General features: G+C 40.6%; 1 protein-coding gene across 3 annotated transcripts in view; it reads left to right on the top strand.

Annotated features, from left to right (window-relative positions):
- Positions 1–18,464, top strand: part of FBXL4 (F-box and leucine rich repeat protein 4) — a 72,215-nt gene that overhangs the window by 14,433 nt on the left and 39,318 nt on the right. For 2 of the 3 annotated variants that reach the window (XM_056566156.1, XM_056566157.1), the window contains exons 3-4: positions 4,088–4,430; positions 10,336–10,580. In XM_056566156.1, coding sequence (XP_056422131.1) covers positions 4,088–4,430; positions 10,336–10,580 — 588 coding nt within the window. Of the gene's footprint in view, positions 1–4,087; positions 4,431–10,335; positions 10,581–12,917; positions 12,982–18,464 lie in introns of all 3 variants that reach the window. The other variant, XM_056566158.1, reaches the window with a different exon arrangement.

Below are 18,464 nucleotides of genomic sequence, written 5' to 3'. Positions count from 1 at the left end.
ACTCTTCCAATTTGGTACTAACCATCTGTACAAAGATGTTAATATTATCAAATTGTGTAAAATTGGGTGTTGTTCGACATCTAGGTTTTAAATCCGAAAAAGGTGGACTGGGTCTCCTTGTACCACTTTCACCTTCCTCTAGTAGTTCATAAAGATCACTCACCACTTGATTATCCAACCTTGCCTCTATATCACTATCACGTGATTTGTGTACTTTGTGCAGAGCAAGTTTCCTTGCGAACAGATTAATATCCTTAATCCATTCGAAGGAATCAAATTGTGGTGTAGGTGTATAGGATAGTCCCTTTTTCAACAGCTTAATCTGATCCTTAGTGAGGATATACGATGAAAAATTGCATATCTGCATTTCATCCTTCTTCTCCTCATCTAGTTTTTCTTGTTGGACGGATACGCCCATTTGTCCCTGTCCCTCAACTGGACGCCTTCCCCTAAAAAAAGGGGGGATATGTTTGGATTCTGGCCTCCTGACATAATTTGTGCTGCCGTAGTTGTTATAGATGGCTGTATCAAAGGTGTAAACTGCAAGGCAGACGAATAAGATGTAATGGAGGCGGATCCCTCTCCATTTCGATTTATTGTTGGTATCGGCATATTGGGAGGCATTTCTGTTTGTATGGGACCTCCTTGTTGAGGAGCACCCATTTGTATTGGTCCTGTCTGTTGGGGGTGAACTGTACTTCCTCCCCATTGTTGTTGAGGGAAGCTAATAGGATTCGATAAATTATTATTAGCTGTATGGGGGTTTGTCACTATGCCACCTTGTTGTGTCTGATACTGGGTAATACCCTGTGCTTGTGATTGAGGGTACTGGTAGTTATGGTTATTGAATCCCTGATGTTGTTTGGGATTTTTAGATCCTCTATATCCAGTCTTTTTGTTGTAAGGAGGTCTTTTTTTGTGATATTTGTTTTTGATCTGTTGATTGAACTGATATTTTGGTGTGTTAATTTTGGACTGATCGTCTGATTCGGAATAATCAGATTCGGAGATATCAGTATATTTGTTATAAGAGGTATCCACGGGTTTTTTAGTATATATTTGTCCGGACTCAAAATCCTTTTTATCCCGTATATACTTCTTATGTTTCTTTTCTTTGATTTCCGATTGTAAATTCTGAATGTTCCTTTGTAATCGTTGTTCCCAGTTAGTAAAATCAGGATTACTTTTGAAGGTCTGTATCTCCTCTAGTTTGGTCTCTAATAAGATGCTTACTGAGTTAAAGGCTTTTTTCTCATAGGATAGTAGATAATCTATCATACGTAATGAGTTCTCAGTGAGTACTTTTTGCCACCCAGTAATAAAATCAGGGTCTTCCTGGTGCGAATTAGGGACTATATTAATTCGTAGTCCTCTATATACCAAGCCTTGTTGAAGATAAGTCTCTAGACTTGCTACTTCCCACCAGGAGCGCAAATATTTCTTATATATTCTCTGTAAATTGCGAAATGCTGTATTTATATCCACCTGATTTAGAGGCAATTCATTAGAGGAGAAAACATGCTGAGCTTCAGTCATAAATAATTCAGGATTCAGCTTGTTTGAGAGAAAACCTGCCATAATATGGGAGACTTCCCTTTTTGTACCGTATATGGTCAGGTCCAATAGTGGGGGAGTTAACCCCTATTGATATATGATCCAACTGCGGACCAATATATGGAGGGTTATTTAAACCAATTCACCAAAAGATCACCGAAGTGATCCACTAATTCCCTATATTTCCCATATATTTGTTGAAAGGTATAATCTTTATTAATTTCAAAACACCAACAAAAGAGGAGTTAAAATTTGCAGTGTGTCTCTCCTCCTATATTATTAATTATCTGTGCCAGCCAGGCATCACCTATTATCTACCTGTGTGTACCTGCAGTGTACACACGGTTAGTGGAGGAGTCTACACTGTATATTAAAAAAACCTATCCTATGCCCCCCTCGACATGTTTCGCCGCAAGACGCGGCTTTGTCAAGAGGCTTAGGGGCACTGAATGAAAAAGCGCCAAAACTGGGGTTAAATAACCTCCTATTGTGACATCATGGTGGGGTGATATCCACTTCTGATTGGTGGGACACCATCCCATCCAATCATCCTCTATTTAATTTGACGGACATTTCCATGCACCTATTGCTGCTCTCATAGTTCAACCAATCCGCATAGTTGTTTATTGGTTGCCTCGGTAATGCATCACATGATAACTGCGTCATGATCTCAGAGCCGATGTTCACATCCGCCTCCTGCGCTATGACCCCTGCGCAAGCTCTTGTACCAGCGCCAATATCCACATCCGCTTCCTGCGCCGTGACCCCTGCGCGAGCTCTTACACCAGCGAGCGTACCTTACTGTCGGAGCTGCGCAGTTCTATATGCGCGGGGACTTAGTCTCCACGGGCAAGAGGCTATGCTTAAAACTATCCACAGATGGTACTATACTCCATATAGACTCCATAAAATGAACTCTTCTTGCCCTGAAAATTGCTGGAGGGGTTGCGGAGCCATAGGCACATTGTTGCATACCTTGTGGGACTGCCCTGTGGTTCGACCACTTTGGAGGGGAATAGAATTGGTGGCTTCTAGATTGATGGGCTTCGAGGTCTTGCTCTCTCCAGTGACAGCACTGCTCTTAATCTAGATGAATTCCCATACACGGCTAGGACCACACCTGCTCATTTGTTTATGTCTGCGAAACAATGTATAACCAAGAAATGGAAGACACCTACAGCGCCTACCTTATCTGAAGTTCTTGCCAATGTTAATCTTACATGTAATGATGACAACTTACCTATGTATATCTCCAATCCTGCAGGTTACTGTGGAGTTATGTAGGCGGACAACAGAGACTGTACGCCTCCTTCTCATGGACGTCCCCACATGTTTGTTCTTGAATCTTAGTTCAATTCCCCATGCAGGGACTGGACATATTAGTTCCTAAGTGGATATTGTATGCTCTGTATTGGGTATTTATGCCTGACTTGAATTATTTTCTTGTTTGACGCTATGTTATTTCTTTGTCTTTTTCTTACAAAACAATAAATATGTTAAAATATAATAAAAAAAATCAAAGAAAGCTAATTTTTAACACTCGATAAAAAAAAAAAATATATAGATTTGGCCTATAGAATCAAAATAGCATGTTAGTTTGACTGCCAAACTTGCAAAATTGCATATTTATTAATTATAAAAAAAAAAAAAAAATATTGGGTAATGAAATGTTATGGTTAACTAATGAAAATTAAAGTACAAAGTGGTCCAGCAAACAACAAGCCCTCATATGCCTGTATAGTGTTATGACTAGGAGGAAACATTTCAATTTTATCCGCTCTTTTATGGTGCTCCATCGGGGAAAAAGTTTTTAAAAATTTAACTGGTTCCGGAAAGTTTAAACAGATTTGTAAATTACTTCAATTTAAAAATATTGATCCGTCCAGTAATCCATGCCAGGAACTGCCTAAAGCAGGAGAGGTTTGCTATGGGGATTTGCTCCTCACATGGACAGAGGTGTTAGCAGAGAGCACTTTGGTCTGACTGGAAAGATCTATACAACTTCTGCCTCTGTAGTATACAGCAGCTGATAAGTACTGGAAGGATTATTTTTAAAGAGAAGTTATGTACAAATCTGTTTAACTTTCGGGCACCAGTTGATATGAAAACAATCCCCCCCCCCCCCCCTCTTCCCCCTTTAGAGTACTCCAGAGGGGTTAATTGGTGGCAAGTGCGGGTGCCTCCTGCAGCTTTCGGTAACTCACAAGCCCTAACCACAGCTACTTTGATTCTGATAATTGCTAGATGCACCCTAAAGCCATTATTTTCTGCTACATAAAGGGGTAGTCATTTTGGGGACCTACTGTATGTTTTTTTTTTTTTTATTGCTTATGTACAAAGTATAGAAAATAAAATACTTGCTAAAACTAGTTTTGACATGAAATCTGTAGAGGGTTGAATATGAATTTTAACCACTTCAGCCTTAGTCCTATCTTGGCTTGTCTGATCTTTACGATTTGCCATTCCTGTAAGATGTAGCAATAAAGTCATCATGAACATATGACAATTCTAATGTCCTTTCTGTCGTGTCTAGATGGGAAACTATCTGGTCGGCAGAACCCACACGTGTCCATTCTTCTCAGGCTCGCCAGTTCACACCCTGCATAAAAGAAATCGATTTCCCAACAAATCTATTACGCCTGGAAACGAATAGCTCTCTCTCGGAATATTACACAGAGTTAGATGCTGTGGAATTACATGGTGTGAAAGAGAAACCAATGCTCATATTGAAAACAGCTGCCATTGATATGAATGATTTGGATGAAGATGAATATGATAAAGAGGGCTGTGGAATTGACTGCCTTACGAATCAGTTCAGTAGCTCCAGCCTCAGGGATTGGACTAATAATGGATATTTTGACAAGCTGCCTTATGAGGTAAGATCAGACACTGTCTTTTTCCATACACTTCGGGTTGTTATTTCTATGGATGAGTTTTATGCTCCTAAATCCCGACAAAACTGTACTCCTGGCTGCTGAGAGAGGCAATGGTTTTCTTAAAAACTGAAATAAACTTTTCATTAAAGTATCCCCTATCTGCAGGATAGGGGATAAGTGTCTGGTCACGGGGAGTCTGACCGCTCTGCTCAGCTACATGCCCCTTTCATTCATCTCTATGGGAGAGGTGGAGACACATGAGCTGTGTCTCCGCCTCTCCTATAGAAGTGAATGGAGGGGGCGTGTTTCGACTAAGTGATTTATAATTTATATATATATTTTTACTAGTACCGATAAAAACCTCAGCTCGTATTAAAAAAAGAACAAACCTTACACAACTGTAAAGCTGCACACCACCCTTGGAATACCTGCTGTGTTGCTGAAAAAATGGCTTAAAATTTAAAATTGAAATTTCTTAATTCCCCTGCACCTTGACTTCCTGTTGGGACACTCTCTTGAGGTGGGGGGGCGGGGGGGGGGGGGGGGGTTGTGCAGGTTTCTTTAGAATGTGGTGAAATATGGGGGTTTCTATCAACCAGGCCTCTCAAATCTAATTAAAAAATTAACTGGTTTTCTTAAAATCCATTATGGAAATGTTCTTGAAAATTCGAAAAATTGCAAATTTTTCCAAACTTTTTGTATGAGTTTTTCCACAAATCATAGCTGAAGCTAATAACCAAAATTTACCACTAAAAAAGTACAATGTGTCAAGAATCGCTTGGATAAGTTAAACAATTTCAAAGTTCTAAGCACTTGAAGAGGAAAAAAAACTGTCAGCCTGTTCACACGCACTAAACCCAGTAAACATAGGTTTATAGTGTGGGTGAACAGGAGTCCAAGGAGGGGTCACTTACTCAAGTAGGTCCTGAGATATGTCCCCCAGAAGATCCTCTGCTGAATTCAGTGAAACCTGTGCAGGGGGCGGGGCTTCGTCAGCTTAATTTTACATATTCATTGTCTGTGACTCTACATCCTAGTGGAGTAACAAAGCCCCACCCCCTGCGTGTGATTCACTGAATTCTGGAGGACCTTTCTAAGGGCTTACTGGACATATTTAAGTGACCCCCTCATCAGGATGACTGTTTGTTTGTTTTTCTTTAAAGAGAGAGACTGGTCATTTATTGCATGCCCACAGGATTAAAGGGGCAGTTTGGACCTTTGGAATCACCTGGCAGGAAAACAGATGTAAGTGACTACTGCAGTCTCCACGCCCCTTGAATGAAGAGGTGTGCACATTTCTTTGTGGCCCTCTCCATTGAGGTCTATACAAGTTATGGATGGATGGATGTCTCTGCTCTCAGTTTTTTTTTTTATGAAATGGCCACAGTGGTGGTCATCTGTTGGATTTTTTATTTATTTATTTATTTTTTTGCTAGTACCATGTTGCCATTTAATAAAAAAAAAATATGGTCCTTTTTTAGACCTATTTCTGATTGGCACTAGTAACTGGCCGCTAGTCTGCCCTGGAATATGGCCAAAAATAATTTACAGCACCAGAATATAACACATACTACAGCAGCACCCAAGCTTTTTTTTTTCTGCCAAATGAAACACAGGCTATCCAGCGCGTGGTTTTCCTGATAACCACCCGAACGGTAGTACCGCTAGTCCTAGTTAGGCAGGGCAACTAAGAGTCCAAGGTCAGGTCAAGGTTAACGGTAGCTTTACTGAGGTAGACAGGTAGTAACAGTCTTTACAGCTAGGCCAGGATCCCAGAGAGATGGCCAGTAACACGGAGGGGACCATGCAACTTGCAGTGACGTGACAGACTTTAGGACAGCCACGCTGACTATAATAGACTTGACTTCACTGAAGATAGTGACAGCATACAGAGAGGACTTGACTTACTGACATGTGGCTGTAGGTTAGGCTTGAGGCCTCCAGGTGTGCTGGACACTGGCTCTGAGACGTCTGGACTGAACTTGACCTCAGGATCTAAGAGTGATTGTAGTACCTCCTACTCTTTTAAAGGGGGGCTGAGCAAGGAGCCCATAGGTCAAGCTGCAGGTCGCCTGGTTAGCTGGTGCTCTCTGGGTAACAAAACATGTGAATTTAAAATGTGGCCACATTATCATGTGACTAAAGGTCTTTTATACATGATACATATAACACTATGGGGGAGACCCTGCAGAAGAGCCCCTAGGGCACAGTGGGACTCAACCATACAGGGCCTAAGTACTGTACGGGACTATATCCCGTACTGGGACATCACATGTTGCAGCTTTTTAGGGGATAAAATTAGAGCATGGCTGTATAGTGCTCTACAATTTCTGTACAGAAACTTCTGCAGCTTTTGAATGAGAGTTGTAACTCACTGTAAACATTGGCTGTGCAAATCCACACGTTAAAATCCACAGCAACTTCCTTACCCTATATTCACACATTGTGGGTTTACACAGGTAAAATCTGCAGTAGACTATAGTAGCAGAAGAATACTGTGAACATTTTCCACAAGGAAATATAAGTGAGCTGAAGATTTTAGAATCTGCAGCATGTCAATAATGATGCAAATTTGTCACAAATGTAATCACTTTTAGTGAAGCAGGTGTGACATCTATGGTAAATCTGCAGAAAATAAGCATGCTGATTTTCCAAAACCTTCTCTTCGTTTTCATGGCGAGCTCCACATGTGGACTTAAGTAGAAACTATTGTAGCGCTTCCATGTAATTTATGGCGTAAAGCCTAAAATATGTTTTATTAGGGATGCCCCGAAAGGGAAATTTTGGTCCAAAACCGCACACTTTTTCGATTTTTTGTAAAATTGTATTATCAGAATTTTTTTAGTTTAAATAAATTTTGTGAATTTAAGTAATCTGAAATGAAAAACCTCATGCTAATAATAATAAAATAAAAATCACGCCCTGTACATTTAACCGGCCCCGGCCTCCTTCTAAACTATGGGCATATATGTGAAAAATGCAGCAAGCATTGCATACTGGCTCTGCTTCAGATGTGCTGATCCTGGGGGAGATGTGGGGATCCTATTGGTACTTGATACAAGCTGCGCTTCTTCTGCTGGACTTGCCTAAGAAAATTCCAAGCCAGGACCCATTTTAACCTCTTAAGGGCACAGCCCATTTTGGCCTTGGGACCCAGGAAAATTCCAATTTTTTTGCGTTTTTCACTTTTTTTCCCCTCGCCTTCTAAGCCACTTTTCTATTCTCCCCCCCCCCCCCCCTACAGACCCATATGAGGCTTGTTGTTTTTTGTCATGACCAATTGTACTATGTAATGACACTTTAATTTTACTATAAAATGTACGTCTAAGCCAAAAGTATTATTTGTGGGGGAAAATTGAAGAGAAACACAATTATGCAAAGTTTGGGAGGTTTTGTTTTTACACAGTGCACTTTTTGGTTAAAATAATAAGTTCTCTTCTGTAGGTCAATGCGATTAAAATGATACCCAATTTATTTAGTTTTTCTAATATTGCTCTACTTTTATAAGAAGTCAAACGTTATAAAACAAAATTAGTATATCCAAAATTGTCCTCTTTTGGACACCTATAACTTTATTTTTTCGTATTCGAGGATGTATGAGGGCTCATTTTTTGCACCGTGATCTGTAGTTTTTATTGGTACCATTCTTGTTTTTTGATTTTTATATTTTTATCGCTTTAAAAAAAAAAAAAAAAAAATTCTGATATGTCATTAAAAATCAATTTTTTTTTTTTTTTTTTTTTTTTTTATGTTTATGCCGTTCAGCGTGCGGGATCATTCACATAATGTTTGTATGAACCAGACATTTACGCACCAGGCGATACCAAATGTAAACTTTTTTTTTTTATATAGGAAAAGAGGGAAACTTTATTTTTAATTGGGGGAGAGGCTTATTCACTTTGATTTAAAACTTTTTTTTTATGGCAGACCAGAAAAGAAGACACAATGATGGCAGCAGGAGGCAGGTAAGGAGACCTCTGGCTGCCAACTTAGCTGATCCAATCCATGGGCAATCAGATCAGCCACTGGAACCACAGCAGATTCCGTGATCAATATTGACCACGGCATCTGAGTGGTTAATGGCGGACATCAGTGCGACCGCTGATGTCCGCTATTACCGGCGGGTCCCTGGCTGCTGAAAGCAGCTGGGACCTGCGGTCTATAATGTGAGCGCAGCTCCTGCATAGTGTTGAGCGGCATAGGCCATATTCGAATTCGCGAATATTCGCGAATATATGGACGAATATTCGTCATATTCGCGAATATTCGCATATTCGTAATATTTTCGTTTTATTTTCGCATATGCGGATATTCGCGTGTGCGAAAATGAACATATGCGAAAATTGCATATACAAAAATTAGCATAAGCGAAAATTCGCGTATGCGAAAATTAGCATATGCAAATTTTCGTATATGCGAAAATTCGCACACCAGTCTCACACAGTAGTATTAGAGCCTTCTTACACCACATAAGCTGGAAGCAGAGAGGGATGATCACTGTGATGTGTACTGTGAAGAAAAAAAAAAAAAAAAAAAGAATATTCGTAATTACGAATATATAGCGCTATATTCGCGAATATGCGATATTCGCAAATAAAATTTGAATTGCGAATATTCGCGAGCAACACTACTCCTGCACTCATGTCATAGCTGCAGCGGGACTTGGGGCGTACAGGTACATCCTGGTGCATTAAGTCCCAGGTGCCCAGGGCGTACCTGTATGCTAGGGGTTAAGCCCAGCCCACCCAAAATTATCGACAGAAAAATTTACCTCAGCCAAAAATGACGAAAGGGGCGGACGAAATTTCTGTGCATCCCTATATTTTATCATCTAAAACCACAACAAAAGAAATTGTGCTCATGAACCTAATTTACTTAGTACATAGTGAAAACCATTAAATGAGTAAAGCTACAAAAAAGCATGCACTTATAATACATAATTTAGTGCACAATGTTAAAAAAAGAGAAAATTACATATATAATCTCTTTATTGTAACAATTTCATATTGCGAAAATAAAACCAATTTCTAAAAAAAAACTAGAATGAAATGGTGAGCTAACCTAGGTACAGCAGAAGCTTGAACTCACACTGTTAGATATTCCTCCCTGCCCAAAACAGAACATAAAAGCAAAGAAATGGGTGCATGCAAAATGGCCCAAATGTCTATATGTAAAGTGCACAGTCTTAACCAGTATACTATATATAGCTATAAAAGTATAAAAAAGTGAACAGTGCAAAGTTGTATAGCAGTAGTGTAGTTGGCACAAATAAAGATTAAGGGCAAGCCATTATAAATATCCCAGTGCACAGTGGTATGTAGATAGCAATAAAGTCAGTGTGGAACAGCAATTTATCAAACAAGATTGGGTTGCAGTGCGGACTGGTCATGTTGCAAATATGATGACTAGATGTAAGATGACTGCTCATGTCTTAATAAATTGTTTTCTAAGGTACAAAGTAAAATGAAACCTCCAGTATCAAGTAATCATACAAAGGTGTTCCACCTCACTGAGACCCTACCCCTGATGAAGGATTAATGTCCAAAACGCCTGTTAGTGTCACAGGGAGGTGGAATGCCCAAGTATGGTTACTTTTTATTACTGGCTGTTTCATTTTATTTGCACTTTTTTATTTGACTGCTTATGTTCTGAGTATTTCCTGACATTCTGTGTACATATGTGTGTGTTTTTGTTTTATATTTTTCTTCAGTAGGTTTATATTTAATAATGTGTACTGAAAACATGCCTGTTTCTTCTAGCAACACTTATTGGATGGAAATACACATGGCTAACTTCATATACATGCCTTATGCATGTATTGTACACAGTGTATACTGGAAAATGTGCTTTACTATGTGAACTATACAATTTATAGCCATCTTTATTTTTTTATTTTCTTTTGTAGCTAATCCAGTTGATCATTAGCCATTTAGCACTTACAGACATGTGTCGGCTGGCACAGACTTGTAAGCTCCTGTATCAGCATTGCTGTGATCCTCTTCAGTACACCCACTTAAGTTTACAGCCTTATTGGGCCTCTCTGACTGATGCTGCTTTGGAGTATCTTTTGCCTCGATGCACACTAGTCCAATGGCTGAATCTTTCCTGGACTGGAAACAGAGGTTTTATCACTACCTCAGGATTTAGCAGGTAAATTTAAAATTTCCTTTTTCTTCTGATCAGAAAAAAACTGACAGGTTAAACAGGCAGTTCCTTACACTTGTATTAAAGGGGAACTTTGGTGGAAAACAATGTTTTCAACTGGTGCCAGAAAGTTAAACTGACTTGTAAATTACTTATATTTCAAAATCTTAACACAGTGTAAACGGGTCTCGCGGAAGACCAATTCACACTAATGGTACAGTTCACTGTGCGGAATTCTACTTGCGGAATTCCGCAGTGTGAATGTACTTCGTGGCTCTAACTGCAAAACCTAGTGTGTTGCAGAACATTATAAAACATGATCAGCTCGAATAGATTTAAAGGAGTACTGCAGCCTTATACAACTTATCCCCTATCCGCATAAGTTTCTGATCACAGGGGGTCCGAATGCTGAGACCCCCCCAAGATCTCCTGTACAGGGCCCCAGCTCTGCCGCAGCTCTCCCCATGCAATACTTCTCAGATATGGGTGTGCAGGCACCAATAGTTAGGGCAGGATGTGATGTAACAGACCCTACCTGTGTTTACTTAGCCCGCAGCTTGTATACTTATTTTGCAGCTGTCTTGTACTTTGGCCAAACAGCCAGAGAGGCCAGCCGAGTTCCAGGAGCACGCCCCCTCCCTACCTTAATCTCTCGGAGAATGGATCCCTGTATGTCAAATGTGCCCCTACCACTTGGCTAGACTCTGTTCGGCCAAAGTACAGGACTGTTGCAATATAAATACAAGCTACGGGCTAATATAGAAAGGTATCATCTGTTAAATTGCATTATGCCCTAAATGGTTGCCTGTACCTCATAAAGAAGTGACAGTTGCACTTTACCCCATTCAATGCCAAAAATGCAACTGCTCAACACGTAATTAACATGTCCTCAAAGTTACTAATAAATAGTAAGTAAATCATGTGCATTGAAGGACTAGATTAACATTTCAATACAATGTTGCACATGACCATAGTCTTCTATGGTGCTATCATGCGCACACATTAGTCCAAAAAACCGGGCATACCTGATGACTCTCATGTGTATGGGGGCTTCCTAACTCTCTCCCCTGACAGATGATTTTAACTGCATGTCCCTTTTAGTCTCAGAGAAAAAAAGCTACCACTAGATTGGTCTAGCAGTGGCTTACCCTTCCTCTCTCTATTGATTCTATGAATATTTGGCTGAAGAGAGTGTTCATGTGTATGTAGAGCATAAGAGATTAAAGGTGTAATCCAGCGCAAAATAATTTATCCCCTATCCAAAGGATAGGGGATAAGCTGTAGATCGCGGGCGGTCCTAGCACTGGGGCCACCCAGGAGTTATTTTACACTATATAGATGTCCTTTAAGGTTGGCTGAACCAACATTTAGCCAACAGCTATTTAAAGCTACCTTTTTAAAAGCTGGCTTTAACCCTTTCAATAACTGTTGGCTGAACATTTTATTTGACCACTGATATCTCCCAACTTCCCCATAGATATGAACATTCATGTTTCCTCTGTGAAAAGGGGCAAGACTCTGCCAGACAGCTCTGGCACTGAATTATCCCTCAAAGAACAATCTGGTCAGGCGATAAAAAATGCAACACACCTGACCCTTTTCATCTGTCAACAAAGTCTGGAGACTGTAGTACACCTTAGACAGTTCACGGTTATCCCTCTAAAGGCAACAGGCCTGTGGACCTGATGTCAGACTGCGCAGAAGAGGGAGGAAAGGGCAATGTACACAGTGAAAAAAATAATTAAAAAAAATATAGTAAAATAAATTTGCATTATATATAAATATTTAAGAGGTCCAGGGTTCGGATGTAGTTCAGCAAGAAAAACCTTGGTGTGTGTATGACACTTTGGATTAAGTAGCAGACTCCCTTCCCTCCAGGACTCTTAAGCCCTTCGTTTGGTTCTTTGGTTACCTACTATATATATAGCTCTGTGCGCTTTCACATATGTGCAATTACAAGAAGTGTCTAATTGGTCACAAAAGAACATGTTAACCATTTCAGGGTAGGTGTGAAATGTCCCTTTCCTATTTAATTAAACCCTCTGGGCTGCAGGAAAAAAGGCCGCTTACATTTTTTAATAGTTTTGTGCAGACACCAAATTTGCTTGAATGGCTGTTTAGAGTAGAGCATCATTCCAAGCATGTATCCTTGGCAAAGCTCCTGGACTCTGCCAGAGGCAATGACATAATAATTAAAAATCACATCACTCTTTTAACAAAATGTGCAACAGCGATTATAATTTAATAGACTTTTTATAAGATTTTGTAAAAGTTTAACCACCTTGCTATTTTCAAATCCCCTCATCCTCTAGCTAAATAATTTGACATACATTTTTCCGCTAGATTTGCAGTGTGCATACACAGTACACTGCTTCAGGCATGTAAATATCCAGAGGCTAGGCTGAAGGTAATTTAACTTATTGATGATGTTATTTATTGGTGAGCTATATGTAATTTGGCATAAATATATACTAGGCTGAATTTATTATTTATTTTACCCTTTTTAACATTACCAAGAAAATACTGGGAGGGAAACGTCCTAATACAATTACCTGTTTTATAGTGTAATTGCATTAAAATGGCTTTTTCAACCCCCCCCCCCATCACCTCTCCAAGGTCCACATTTATGATGGGCAACTTGCAGTTACACCAAGTACAACTGATAGAAATAAAACAGGAAATAACTAAGGTCAAAAATCACTGTTATTAATCACTATCTGATTACATGTACTGCTATTGATCACAGGATTACTGTACTTTAAATGCTGGGCAATGCAACAAAATTACCTTGTACTGACACTGTTACTGTTTGTGCGTAAATCTCAGGCAACATTCCTGGGGGAAAAAATGATGAAAATACCTGACCAGCATAAAGTGCATAACTATGTAGAATGTAAGAAAATAAGGATTAAAAAATTTAAATAAAATAAAGATCATACAAACTGATCTCATTTGGTGTTGCTAGTCACCTATCGAATAGCATCGGTTTGTGGTTCTTGTATACGTTTGCTTGGGTTTTTGAAACTTCTGAATAATGACCTATGCCACAGTGGCAGCTTAACCATGCCATGCCTTAACTGGCACATCTATATTGACTGCAGGACCTATATGGGCATTCTGAGGGGGTGGGAATGAAAAAAGGGGGTTATTGCATGATTAAGAAAACTTGGCTGTTAAAAAAAAAAAAAATAAAAATCAACCATTTTTTAGGCTTTGATATTCAGTTCCCAGCTGTGTCATCTATGTACCCACAGCACGGCATTTGGGCCCCTGCAGCAGGAGCTGAGAAACAATTAGGATATGAAAGCTTACTCAGGGACTTGCCCCTGCTAGGGAGAGGAATGCAGGAGAAGTGAGTCGGCTCACAGAGGATATATCTGGCCAGAACTAGACTGAAAACAGATAAAACTAACATGAACAGGATTCTAATTGCATTGTGAGGAATATCCATTTGGGATGACAGGTACGCTTTAAATTCTCCTTACATAAGACCTTGCAAACCAACTGCATCAGGAATCCCCTTCTCCACCAACATAATTACTTTTACACTGCAAATCAGCCCCCACACAGTGCCAGCCTATTCAGTGCACATTCAACAGTTATGTGTTTGTCACAGCAAAGAACATATGCCTCACTGCTATGCCATCACCTAATGGCCCGCTCAATCACCGGCAGGTTGTCACTAATGTATTTCTCCAAGGTTGGGAGCCGTTCTGCTCCAATGATCGGGGAGTAGCAGGACTATGCTCTGAAGATCAGGGGTGGGGGGGGCTATTTAGCAGTGGCACCCCTCCTACTACCCCTAAGTTAGAGCCTTAGCGGAAAAATGTAATTTTCTGGACGACCCTTTTATTAAGTCAGGTTCCCTTCTGTTTTAGGAAAAGGGGATCCTATGTTAAACAATAATATGACTTTTAGAGGATTAGTATCCCTAGAGCAAATATCCCAACAAGCCTGTACCTTTTTCTCTTATTCTTGAGGAAAAACGATTATTTGCATCTATTGCCATAGTTATGAGACCCACTAGTCCTGTCATTTTCAACACCAAGCTGTGCTTTGCTTTGCAAGTCAAAACTGTACTTAGGAAGCATGCTGAAAATGTGCAATTGTCAGGCTTGTGTGGAGAAACAGAAGGGCTAGAAGGTGCTATCACACCATGAGTGTCTCCATGTCAGGAGGCAGCAAAGGTAAGCATTACACCTCTCCTAATTAATTCTTTCACAGGTTCCTCTGATACAGACATTGTTGGCTTTTAGCTAGGATTTTCAAGTCCATATATTTCCATGTTTACCTATTGACCCCACAGTAAATGGCTCTTCCTTTTATCGAATTAACGTTGTAGTATATGGAAGCTTCTGTCCTTGCTTTCATAATAGAGATTTCACACCTCTTCTTCATTGTAGCGTTAGAAGTACATTTGAAGCTGCACATGTTTTACGAGGTGGGGTGTTTTATTTTTTTTTTATATTCGGTATTAGGATTGTGTTGTGTAGACTGTATGCAACATTTGATGTATAATTTTTATACCAGCACCACTTTTTGTTTTATTTTTAATTATGTATGTGTCTTGGCAGGCATAAAAGTAAAAAAAAAAGGAGTTATTCTCCCCTGTCCAATTCCCTGCTGCTGTCATCCCAAGATGACCTGGACCTGCACTTTCTGCTTTCATCTCAACATTCCAGAAATGTCAGCTTAGCCGTATGCTAACTGAGGCAGGTCTGTAATTTGATTGGACACTTTCTGCATGTCAAGACGAAAGCAGGAGTCCCTGATCAACTGGGTCTGTTTGCATGGTGGCAGGTGATTGCAGGTGATCTTAAATGGCATGCAAGTAGTCTTATAAATATTCAAATGGCTCTTGGCAGAAAAAATGTTCCCCATCCCTGCCTTTTAAGGGACAAAAAATCAAAAGGGGGGAAAAAAGGTTTTAGAAAACGTGTGTATTTAGAAAAAAAAAACTGACCTTTTTTTAAATGTTGCCTCATAGTTCCCCTAATTCTTTTGAATTACTTAAAAGGCAAACAAAGCTTTTAAATCCTGTTGTGAATTATTTGAGGGGTGCAGTTTATTTAAATTTGGGTAATATAAAGTGGTTTCTAGCATCCAAAGCTTTCAGATCCACTGTTGGAAATTTTAATGAAAATTTGCAGCTAAACTTTTAAGCCCTCAAATGTCCTAACAAAATATAAAAAGGACGTTTACCAAATGATGCCAACATAAAGTAGTTATTTAGTAAATGTGAATTTATAATGTCATGAAAAAACTGAATCGGTTGGATAAGTTTAAAGCCCATTTTTTTTTTTTTAATCTGAACCATCTTACTTTATGTGCTCTGGACCTTTCAAGGCCAAAAGTTGCATGGTCCTTAAAGGGGTTAACCAGCGAGAGGGGTTTTGAAGAATGGACACTTAATGGGGTACTCTGGCCCTAGGAATCTTATCCCCTATACAAAGAATAGGGGATAAGATGTCTGATTGCTGGGGACCCCTGCAATCTCTCATGCAGCACCCCCTATCATCATCCTCACGGAGCAAAGATCTGTGTCTGACTCACGACCACGAGGCCGGAGTACCGTGAGATCACGGCTCCGCCCCCGTGATACCCGCCACACCCCCTCCCATTGGCTTATATTTACTCCGTGTCGCTTAATCAATGTTATATTTTACTAGTTCAAACACTTTTGCATGTACCAAATACGTCTGGATTCACATCACGTTTTCTCCAATACGGGAGCGTATACAGCAGGGGGGGAGCTGAAACCTTGCGCTCCCGTATGCCTTTCTATGCGCTCCCGTATGTAATTCATTTCAATAAGCCGGCCGGAGTGAAACGTTCGGTCGGCTCATTTTTGCGCTGTATGCACATTTTCACGGGACCTAAAACTATGGTCAGCCACGGTTTTAGGTCCGGTTGTAAAAGCGCACACGGTGCAAAAATGAGCCGACCGGACCGACCGTTTCACTCCGGCCGGCTCATTGAAATGAATTACATACGGGAGTGCAAGGTTTCAGCTGCCCCCTGCAGTCTGTGCTCCCTTATGGGAGAAAACCTGATGTGAACCCAGCCTATGTTATTATTTTTGGTTTTATGCATCCTGTGGCTCATCCTCCTTGGTTAGAAGTCCAAACTGTTCAGCAGATCAAACTACAGTTCTGCAGTAACTAAAGAGGACCAGCAACACAGGACAAGTGTTACCCTCTACAGAGCCTGTGTGACAATTAATTTATAATATTGATGCCTAGTTTGTAATCACTGTTGGCACTAAAAGAAATGTTTTGGATTTATTTTAAACAGGAGCTATTAAGAATTTTGTATTTGAGGCTCACCAGCCAGAATGTGTTAATATCTAGGTCTCATCACTCAAATGAAAGCAAGACTTGGAGGCATCAATTAAGATTTGATATATAAAGAGCTGATGTATCGTATTTTCCATCATAGATGACTTTTTATCCCCGTAAAATGTTTTCAAAAGTAGTGTGTCGTCTTACACGCCGGGTGGTGCAGTCCGCCGGGACGCCCGGGGTAGGGATTATCCATGCCCCGGGCATCCTGGCCAAGATTAACTTCCCCCGTCACATTCGGGACATCCCTGTGTCCCGAAAGATCTTTTCAGAACACAAGGATGTCCCGGTTACCTTTCTGCGGCCCCGTGTTAAAAGGGTACTCCGCCCCTAGACATCTTATCCCCTATCGAAAGGATAGGGGATAAGATGTCAGATCGCGGGGGTCCCGCCGCTGGGGACCCCTGGGATCTCGGCTGCAGTACCCACCTGTTGCGGCTTTCGGCAGCGCTGGAGGCTCTCATCCTAACGCCTCACGACCACAGTGTGTGCGCCTATAGCAACAGCAGAGCGGAGCGGAGCAGCGAGGAAGCACAGGCATGGTAAGTTACCAGCACATCATCTTCGGTGCAATGACCACCGATCCATAGCAGTAGATCGTGACCCCCTGACCGGAGGAGCAGTGGTCTGAGCACTGAAGTGGGGCAGTACACAGACATACAGCCTCCAGCCATACACTGTATATGGCTAAAGGCTGTATGTCTGTGGGGTCCACGGCCAACCTAATGTGGAGGTAACTATGGCGGCTATTTTGAAGTCGGCCATTTTGAATCCAACTTTTGTTTTTTTCAAAAGGAAGAGGGTCATGTAACACATCAAACTTATTGGGAATTTCACAAGAAAAACAATAATGTGCTTGGTCTTAACGTAACTTTATTCTTTCATGAGTTATTTACAAGTTTCTGACCACTTATAAAATGTGTTCAATGTGCTGCCCATTGTGTTGGATTGTCAATGCAACCCTCTTCTCCCACTCTTCACACACTGATAGCAACACCTCAGGAGAAATGCTAGCACAGGCTTCCAGTATGCGTAGTTTCAGGTGCTGCAGAATGGGCAAAACAAAAATTGGAACAGGACCCTCAGTTTACACAGAAGATTTTGTTCAGTTATGAGGCCAACTTTTATGTGAATGGTGAAGTTAACAAACAAAACCACTGCAATTTGTCTGATACTAACCCACATTGGATAGATCCCTCCATGACTGTTGGAACACAAAAATTGATGATATGGTGTGGTATATGAGGTACAAAGATAGTGGGGCCATTCTTTATCAATAGAAACCTCAAGGCCACTGGATATGCGAAACTGCTACATGATGATGTGTTTCCCTCTTTATGCACTGAAGCTGGCACGTTCCCAGAGTTTTTCAGCAAGATGGTGCACCACCACATTATGGGTGTCAGGTCCGAGCATTCCTAGATGAACAGTTTCCTGGAAAGTGGATTGGTCGTCGTTGGCCAGTTGCATGGCCCCCAAGGTCTCCCGATCTGACCCCCTTAGACTTTTATCTTTGGGGTCATCTGAAGGCAATTGTCTATGCTGTGAA

The sequence above is a fragment of the Hyla sarda genome, chromosome 3 (assembly GCF_029499605.1).
Source record: "Hyla sarda isolate aHylSar1 chromosome 3, aHylSar1.hap1, whole genome shotgun sequence".
NCBI classification, from domain to species: domain Eukaryota; kingdom Metazoa; phylum Chordata; class Amphibia; order Anura; family Hylidae; genus Hyla; species Hyla sarda.
This window is presented reverse-complemented; position numbering and strand designations above follow the sequence as displayed.